Here is a 10,371-nt window from a genome sequence, read left to right on the forward strand (position 1 = left end):
CAGATAGGTTTTCATTCTGGCTCGTGGCATCGGCATTCCTCAAGAAGGTGGAACTAAAATGTAGTTTGATACGTGAAAGAATCTCAGGACTCCAATTTAATTGTTACAAACTGAAAACTCACTTATCACGAGTATTACGAATGACCTTATAGAATAAAATGTAATTTAAAAAAAAAATAAACATTTTAATAAATAAAATTAATATTGTAATAATCCCTTGGAGAACAGCTATTATTATGATTCCTTAATTATTTCCCTATTTATTTTATATTTTACATTCGATCGAATTTAAAGTGAATGTGGTATTTTTTTAAATTTACTGATACCATATATTGCTATATCAACCCTCCATCAGCTCCTTTGGGAGGAACTTGTGTTCCTGCAGTTGCAAACATTAAAAAAAATAAACATTTTAATAAATAAAATGGAGAACAGCTATTATTATGATTCCTTAATTATTTCCCTATTTATTTAATATTTTACATTCGATCGAATTTAAAGTGAATGTGGTATTTTTTTAAATTTACTGATACCATATATTGCTATATCAACCCTCCATCAGCTCCTTTGGGAGGAACTTGTGTTCCTGCAGTTGCAAACATCTGGAATGCATTTCCTGTTGAACCACTTAAAGCCAGCGTTCAGCATTCTGGCACCCACAGAGCTGCATGCCTTGTGCTGTGGCAAGTGTTCAATATGTGCTTATATTGTGACACTAGACGTGTGACCTGACTGGTGTGCACAACTTTAACGGTGTAGTCACATTCTAGCGCAATTACACAACAGATGCGCTCACACTGAGCAATGCTGCGTGACGCAGCCTAAACAGGAAGAGAGTGAGAAATTATTTGATCCAAACTGTTTCTGAGTTTGAACCAGTAAGAAAATAATTAAAACTCATGGTAAAAAAAAAGGTAAAATCACATTAAATGACCTCACTGGGGACATTAGTAACTTCATCAATAGTTACTGCCCTCCTAAGCATCACACCATTGTGTTTGATAAGCTCAAAACACAGTATTGCAAAATAAAGCAAAGCAGGATGTTTCATGTGTCTGGACTAGCTTGATACCGATGTTCTGGATCAATGTGTCTGTTTTATCAAGAAAATTTCAAAAACCTCTGGTAAAGTGAGGATTTTGAGACAGAATAACCCATGGCTGGCATTAGGAGGCTTGCTTGGCACACCTCCCAGAGACCCGTCCCGCTGAAAGCGGAGCATGCTTCAGTGTTTACAGCCAGTGCTGGGGAAAGCGGCTGTGCCGGGGCCAACTATAGAAGAGCAGGCAGGTCTGGCAAACAGACTGCGTTCCCACGGCTTAGCCTTGAAAAAGGCATTTGTCACTATTCACAGTGAACACTTCTCTCATTACCACATCACCAACAGATAAATCCCTCTTAACTGACAGCAATCACCAAACGTATTGTTACTGTAATGCTCCAAACATAGTAACAAACAGGTAGATGGTAAATCATGTCCATTATTTTGTATATTAAATTCTACATTGTATTCTATTTTTTAATAGATTTCTTATATACCCAAAGTGTTTATATTTGTATATATTTCATAAATTCAGCCTGTATAATCATAATATAAAATAATATATACTAATATAAAAATATTAGAACATAAGAATTAAAAGTAAGAAGAACAAATATTTAAAAAATAAATATATAAAAGATATATATATCTTTTTTTTTATATACTTAAATGAATTACATTTTTATTTTAATTCATATTTTAACTATTTTTTAAAAGTAGTCACTGCTTGAAAGTCCATGAAATGCCTATATCTTATAGAGTTTGTAAAAAACACTGTAGAAATATTGTAAAAATCTCATTCCTAAGGATATAACAGGTGTTTGTTGTGGTAAACAGGATTAAAAATGATCAGTGTTGAGAATGTCCTTTATTGCTGATGCAAATTAACAATCACAAGTGTCTGTTATTATTATCATGTACAACGTGAAAACATCTTTTCAGTCAAACCTCACGATAGTGTCGACAAAAACATCTGCATCCATTTTTACATTTTTCATGCATCAACACCAGTAAGAAGATGCGTTCTTAAAGGTGGGGTAAGCGATTTTTCAAAAACGCTTTAGAAAACTGATTCAGGCCGACTAGCAAAACAAACTTGTAGCCAATCAGCAGTAAGGGGCGTGTTTACTCATGATGTGGAGGAGAGAGCGTTCAGTGCTCCCATTAGCGAGCCGACCGACAGAAAGATAGAGATGGTGGATAAAAAACAAAAGAGCAAACCGTCTGCGGAACAAAAGAAGTCTTAAGGCATGAAGTAGGACCCGTGTAAATATCGGATCAGCTTTCCAGCACTGGAGAGAACTCAAGGAGCGGAAGGCCTGCGATCGGACGCCGAGGTTGCTTTGTTTCTTCTCGATAGGTGAGTGACACCGTGTCTGCGCCGCAACAGCTAAAGTCTGTCTATTACACTGGACGCGACAAAGCAACCGTTGAAAATCATTAGAAATTTGTGTCAGTACGTCATGAACAGAACGCAGCAGCAGTTTTCTGTCAGGGATTTGTCGTCTTGTGCCGCGCCGCATCCAGTGTAGACCACAGATATGTATATATACTGTATATATCTATGGTGTAGACAGCATCACTGATTATAATGAGTTCCATAGTATTTTGTCGCGCCGCGCGCAATGAGTCCCTTTTGGGGTAGGGGCGTGTTTGTTTTGGTGATTTCAAATGTCAACATTGGCTACCAGAAATCACTTACCCCACCTTTAAAAGCTTTCCTCCTTCCTTCGGCACAACACTCATGTTTGCACTGAAACTGCGTCAATATTGGTTATACACACTGAATAAACCAGTGAAAGAACCAGAGAAAAAACTAAGTTAAAGAATGAAAATAACATGTGCTCTTTTAGGAAAACTGTTCTGTTATATATGTGGTGTTTGCAATGCCTACTTCAAAACACATACAATACAAAAATATATTCAATGCAACAAGCAGTTATGTAAACAATTTATTTGGAATCTTTAACATTTCAGGACATCTAGGTGTGGTGCGTCCTGCACAACGAGAAGTAAAAATCTGCAGTAGAAAATAAACTGGATTCTCTGAGCACTTTGGGACCATTAGTTTTGAGTAATATGTCATTATTTGAAAAAATGGTAGGCTGAAGAGTCCAAAATGAACTCTTGTTATCCTGAGAGTTGTGCTTCCTGTTTACATCATGTTTAAACATTTTTCAGGTTCCTGCTCAATTGTCTCCCAAGTGACGGCAGGTGATCTGACGCACACTACTGTTTTCCCTCAAATGCACATTCTGTTTTGCATTGGAACCGAAATACCATAGGGAGGGAAGGGGAAATAAATCAGACGGGATACCAAATTAGGGCATCATGTCCAGCTACTCCCACGCTCATCTCCAAACATGAGCCAGCTACTCCTTCGCCAGCCATTTTAAGCAGGAGTGACATTTGTATAAGCTAATAAAATCAAACCTTATAAAACAAATCTCAGAATAAGAATAATATATAGTTCTTTTTAAGAAATTATAAAAATACCGAGACGAGATTGAAAGGCACGACAGTGGCTCTGTAAGGTCTGTAAAGATCTAAGAACTGCTAAAACGGTTCAAAGTGTTTAAAAGGTGGCAGTGAGGAGCCACACGAGCTCCTCAAGTCATAACAATATCTATCTCATTTATCTGTGTGAAGAACACGCTTAAAATATGACATTAGTAGCAGGATCGAAGACATTCCATGCTCTCTGGTCTCGTGTCTCTGTCTTCATCATCAGTTTCACAGAGGAAAACAGTCCAAACTAGACTATTACCATCGCCATCTCGCCATATACTTGCCCCAAACAATCTTCAGTTCCTTATAACGGACATTCATTGCATGGGGATAGATTTCATAAATATTAGACTCTTTTTGACTCTTGGTTTTGTTGTATATTGCTAAGGGCTGGCTAATTCTGAAGTGCTGTCGGTTCAATCTGAACAGTGTTCATTTAGGCATTGTCATACTTCTGCAGAGCCTCCTCCAGCTTGCCTGTGACCTTCTGGAAGAAGCCGATCTGCTGATGTAGGTAATGTTGCATCTGGGACTTGAAGTCCCGCACTCGAGTCTGATGGAAGTGCTGGATCTCAGCCAGTGTGGCGAAAGAGATGATGTTGCAGCGTTCCCTGATCCCATCTGCCTGCTGGCTCTCCATCTTCCCTTCCTCTACGTGCTTCTGGCTCTCCTTCACCTTCGTCAGAGCACCTGTGAAGAGAGCGGAATCAGGATGAGACTAAATATGGACTCGGATTCGGTCAAGAGGGAAGTTATGACAAATGGCTCAACAGGTTATACTCGTCTGTACTTCTGCCATGAATGTGGCTGATGCAAATCATGTTTTGTGAAGCGCAATATGGCACTGTCTATTTCATTTCTTCATGCCTTTGTTCCATTCTTTTTATTTGTCTTGTTGCTTGTTATTAGTTTCGTCATCTTTTTTTTTTTTTTTTCTGATTGCTCACTTTAATAATTGCTTGGGAAATTAAGACACATTTTGATTTCACTTCAGCTGGTACTTCTGAATGTATGTTTGAAATGAATGCTGGTTTATTATCTTTTGTTCTAGATCTTTTGTCTACAAGAGGAAGTAAAATGAATGAGAAATGTGGCAGCTGCATTCAGCCCTGCCATTATTGCAAAAAAGTCTTGCAAATTCACAGACCATGGACGTTATGTGAAATGCAGTTAAATCACGTTTTCTTGTTTAGAATGCAGCTCAATTGTGCCAGATTGTTAAAATTTTTGCATTATCAGCAACAGACGGGGCTGCCCTTGTCTAGTGGAAATGACTTAGCAGGGAAAAACACTTGTGGAAGTGCAGTCTAAATATACAGAAGAAAACAGAGAAGTGTTTATCACTAGCGTATATAATAGTGTACTATAAGCCAGTCATTATCGCAAATTAAACCCAGCCGGGGTTTAAGAACCAGGTGGTCACTCTTGAGGGTGTTTATTTTGCTATAATGACCAACTGACTGTACATTACTCCACTTAAATGGCTACTCAGTATTAAAAAAAATAAATGATCATGGAATATTGATTTGAGATTATTTATTTTATTATGTGAAAGGAAAGAGCTTGCAGAGTGATACTAGAGATGTGAAACTAGCTCAGCAATGGAGGTTGCAAATTTCATTTTACAAAAATGTTTGACTGCTGAATGCCATGATTTACCTATCACAATCTACTATTACAGATAATATGCTAATGTACACATAATAATAACAATAAATGGCAAAATGCTCAAAACAACCGTTACAAAGACTATGGTACTGACCGTAATAAAACTTCTGACACTATAAGTGAATGTCAAAGAGGTCACTTTTCCCAGCCTAGTTCACATTTCAATGACGGGAAATGAGAATGAACTATAAAGTGTCACACTGAGTTACTTGACATAATAACAGTCATAGTCATCAAACAGAATCTCCCACCTTATAAGGAAAGAGAAGAACGCCTAACTGGAAGGAAGAACTGTTACTGGTTCTCTGAGTGTTGAAATGCTGGTGGGAATAACTGTATTGGTGAAATATAATTGAGTAGACCATCAGTGTACACTACTGTTCAGAAGTCTGGGGTCAGTAGGATAGTAAAAAAATAATACTTTCAGCAAGGATGAATTAAATGGATCAAAAGTGACAGGAAAGGCTTTTAATAAAAATAAAAAAAATCCTATTTGAAATAAATGCTGTTCTTAGAATGATTTCTGAAAGATCATGTGATCATCAGAGACTGAAGACTGGAGTAATGGCTTCCTGAAAATTCAGCTTTGCAATCTCAGGAATAAATTTCATTTTAAATAGGGCTGTCAATTTAACGTGTTAATTAAATTAATTAGTTATGAAAATAACGCTATTAAAATATTTTAACGCAGTTAACACAGTGGACCCGCCCTAGACCTGTACGTCATCTTACACTGCAAACATTTGACTACTGAGTTGACAAACATGATGCAGGGCAACAACTCACTGCATGATGCAGTCAATAAATGCAGTTATGTGCCCCTAAAATTCAAGAGATTGGGGAAAACATGCCCCCGTATGCGTTTTTGTCTCATAGCCTATTTATATGACAAGCGATATCACATGAGTGCAGTTTTTGTCCTGAATAGCACGAGTGCAAATGTGATTTACACACAGTTCAGTAAATAATAAGTTAATATTGTGTTATATTTTAAACACAATATTGTCTGTTTTTGCTCAAATTTGCCAACGAAAATATTACCCATAAAGCCACAGCAGAATTGTTGCACGTCTCCAAGCAACACAGCTGTTTGCTTCTGAATGAATCAGCCATTTGAACAAATCGAATGAATTAATGACTCAGTGCATAGGTGGAGGGTGAACCAACTCAGGGTGAGGCTAAAAGCAGCCTAATCTATTAACTACAAACATCATAATCCCATCTTTTTAGGAAAGTAGGCCATCCGATATGGGTGTTATGTAGGCTAATAAAGTATTTTGAATAGGACTGAATTTGTGTTTAACATGATCACAATTTAATAAAAACATTGCAAGCTGAAAATTATAACGTTTTCATTTCCACCGTTATTCAAACAATGAATAAATATATAATATACAGAAAGTGAGTGAAGAACATTATCACACTCTAAAAAAATCCTGGGTTATTTTTTTAACCCAAATGCTAGGTTGAGCCTTTTGGGTAGTGATCGACTGATATTGACATTTTATAACCGATACCAATTATTTGCGTGTTTATGTGCCCGATAACCGATATAATATTAACAATAATACTGTATTGTGACACAAGTATCGTGATAATATCGTATCGTGAGCCCTCTGGTGATTCCCACCCCTAATGACTAATGAGTTTATGGTCACCGAATATGTTTTTTTTTTTTTTTTTTGAGATAAATTACAATGGACAGAATTTGAAATCTGAGACTTTGTTTCATATTAACAGTACCAAAGCACAACGCTTATTGCGATTTATTGGATGGGAAGTACCCTTCAATGTTCCGTCCATTAACTGAAAACAGGCTAGATTAATCGATTCTTGGGATTTAAGAATCGATATCGTTCCGTAAAAATAAGAATCGATTATTATCGAGATATCGATGTTTTTTACCCAGCCCTATTAGCAACAGACGTTATAGATTTAATTGAATTGTGAAGGTGCATTTTTGTACAATTTGGTGGCATTTAAAAAAAATTTTTTTAGACTTTTAAATGCGACAAGTGTATTTACACAGGAACCACAATTGTGAGAAACTGGACACATAAATGTTACATTGTTGACAATTAACATTGCGTAAAGTTGCAATGAAACAGATATTTATTCTGTATTGTGATGTACATCTGAGTAAAACATGTTATCGAAAAAGGAACAAAATGTAGGGAGTGGACTTCCTTCTATTCATCAGTTGTTTTTTGGGATTTTAAGATGCGTGTGCTGCACTCAAAAATTAATGCAAGCTTGCAGTCGTTTGTATAGGAGCAGGGTTTAAGTGGACTAAATCTTTGGAAAAATCTGGCATTTGTTACCCCTCAGTTGATATTAGTACTAAAAATAGGGTACAGGTCTAAATAAAATACATTTTACATCATTCAAGCCACCAAAACAAGTTCTTTTCCCTCTTATTAAGGCTTCAGTTAAGCTATTGCTATCATGTATGAAAACAGCTTTTAGTAGGTGGAATATCAAACATAAGAGCTAATACAGGGCTGCAGCACAAACCAGATATATAAAATGGTCTGAGAAAGAAGGAGACACACGTGGGAAGCTGTGCTCGACAGAGCTACTATAAAGCCTGCTGCTGCAGAACCACTTCAGGCATTATGTAATATGTGCTATTTAGAGGTCGACCGATATGGGTTTTTCACTGGCCGATGCCGGTATTTAGAAATCAGGGCAGCCGATGGCCGATGTATGATGCCGATTTTTTTGGCCGATATGTTTGGCCGATATTCTTTTTCTTTTTTCCCCTTCATCAGGGTACAAGATAGTAATAGTAGTAGTAGCTTAATTCATAGTAATAATACATGGCTCAAAACTTAAGCACCTTCTCAAAACTGTTCTGAAGCATGCTTTTTGTTTATGTTTGCTGACAGACACCAGTGTTTCCCACAGACTTGCAAATGCAAATTGATCCTCTGCCAGCAGGAGGCGCTGTTGGAGCGGCGATATAGCGGTTTCCCCGGTAACGGCTGTAGTCAAATCAGCGCTGCGCTCACAAACGCTATTTTATCAGGCATTGCAGGAAAGACGAAATGAAAATGACATCAAAGCTTTTCTGAAGACAGTCGGTTCTTTTCAAAGATACATTCATATAAAACCACCCGCGCTGCATTTTAATTTTGAAACTTGCAGTGCTCAGTTTATTCAAGGAAGTATAAGCCTTTTTGAAAATCTATTTGTGGCGGTCAGTTTTGATATTGTGACGAGCCGCCACAAATAACTCAATGTATGGGAAACACCGGACATTGCTATAAGTCAAAAATGGCCATGATAACAAAACTTAGGGTGCTTTCACACCTGTAGATCGATTGCTTTGTTTCCCGAAACAGGGATTAAAATTATTACAATGTTGCTTTTTATTCTTGGTGCGGTTCGATTTCACAGGGCAAAGTTTCTAAACGGACCAAATTTGTTAATACAAGTCACGCGCGAGTAAACTGTTCTCTCATTGGTCAATGTTCCATGATTTATTTTCCGGGATTCCACTTAGCTGTCACGAATGTCATCCGTCAGGATGGAACGATAACAGCTTCGCCGGCTTATTGTTGTTGTTTTTTTGTAGCTGCCGTTACAATAATTTATAATTTTGAGCAGGAGTCCAAGATTGATTGGGAAAAGATTTTTAAAATGCACCTACTACAAAGAAGAGCATAGGGCTGGACGATATGGCCAAAATTGATATCACGATATATTTGAGCAATAAGACAGCATTATCAAATAAAAAAAGTGCGCTTTGATTTTTGAATGGCAAACACGTGCTCACCCACAGACATTCACAGGTCCATTTTGAGGTATTAGCAAAACAACAAAGCTAATGCTTTTCACGGAACTTACATAATTACCCATCATAAATTGTGATATAGCCTGGTTCGTTGGTCCGTTGGATCGGATTGCTTTCTCACTACAACCGAACCGCTCCAGAGTTTGTTTTCAATCGAGCCGAGACCACCTCGTTCAGGCGATCTCGGACCGATTGTTTTGGCGCGGATCCGAGCGCGATTGCCGTGTTTCACATATGCCCACACGAACCGAGCTAAGGGGGGAAACTCGCCAGGTTCCGAAACAACAGGCCAGGTGTGAAAGCACCCTAAAAGAGTTCACTTATCATCGTGGAGGCTATTGTCAGACTCACAGACACATTTCATGAGGAAAGTTAACGTGCACGTTATAGTCAGCCCAGAAGTTTCATCTGAAATGCACGTGTTTCTACTTTCACATGCAAATGACTTGTTGCACTTATGAATATGATAAGCACGGTCGGCATCAATTTTAGTAGGGTAAAACATAACTACGCTTTCGAAACGGTCTGTTTTGCCCTGCCTTCATCGGCTGAAGCTGTGTGTGAACAAGCCGCGGCTGCAGAGTTTGAGCTGCTCACGCCGCCAGAGAGAGATTCTCGGTACGGCGTTCCTCAACAACGCTTAGCTGCCCGCAGATGCGCCTGCCTATAAATCGGCTTAATTTGCAGCACAACCGACCGATGCAGATTAATTAAAAAATTCCAAAAATTGGCCCGATTAATCGGTCGACCTCTAGTGCTATTACACAACACAATCCTGCCATTGAACTGCAACCAGAGAACAAGTCCTATTACTAATAATAAATATTTCTTGAGCACCAAACCAGCAAATTGGGGGCTGCTGAAAATTAAGTTTGGCCATCATAGTATTAAATTACTTTTAAAATATATTCAAAATAATATAATAATAATATTTATATTAAATAATATTTCACAAAATTACTGTTTTACTGTGTTTTTGATTAAATAAATGCAGCCTTGGTGAGCATAAAAGACTTGTTTAAAAAACATTTCAGTCATGACAACTAGGCTTGCCGCGATAGACGGTGCTGACGGTGATACCGGCGTTAAGCTGCAACACCGGTTACGTCACTTGCCCACCGCGTCACCGACCCCCACCGTCGTTTAGATTTTTTATAGTAATAAAAATCATTTAGTTCAGTAAAAGAACAGACACTACAGTTAAAAACTGAACGCGGCTGCTCAATGCAGCGTGCCGAACGACAGTCGCATCACAGATCAGATTTAATTTCTCCAGTGAGGAAAGTGAGTCGAGCTGACTGACAAGAAGAGTGAGGTGAGACAGACAAGACGATCACGGATGATTTAGTTTCGAAAC

At 38.0% G+C, this 10,371-nt stretch overlaps 1 protein-coding gene across 1 annotated transcript in view; it reads right to left on the minus strand.

Moving 5' to 3' along the window:
- Positions 1-2,692: 2,692 nt before the first annotated feature.
- Positions 2,693-10,371, minus strand: part of LOC107744868 (sorting nexin-18-like) — a 13,078-nt gene continuing 5,399 nt past the window's right edge. Inside the window, exon 2 of the mRNA XM_016558685.1 lies at positions 2,693-4,240. Within this exon, the coding sequence (XP_016414171.1) occupies positions 3,987-4,240 (254 nt within the window). The 3' untranslated portion in view covers positions 2,693-3,986. The remainder of the gene's footprint in view (positions 4,241-10,371) is intronic.

This window comes from Sinocyclocheilus rhinocerous, unplaced genomic scaffold (genome assembly GCF_001515625.1).
Source record: "Sinocyclocheilus rhinocerous isolate Xijiao unplaced genomic scaffold, SAMN03320098_v1.1 scaffold167, whole genome shotgun sequence".
NCBI classification, from domain to species: Eukaryota; Metazoa; Chordata; class Actinopteri; order Cypriniformes; family Cyprinidae; genus Sinocyclocheilus; species Sinocyclocheilus rhinocerous.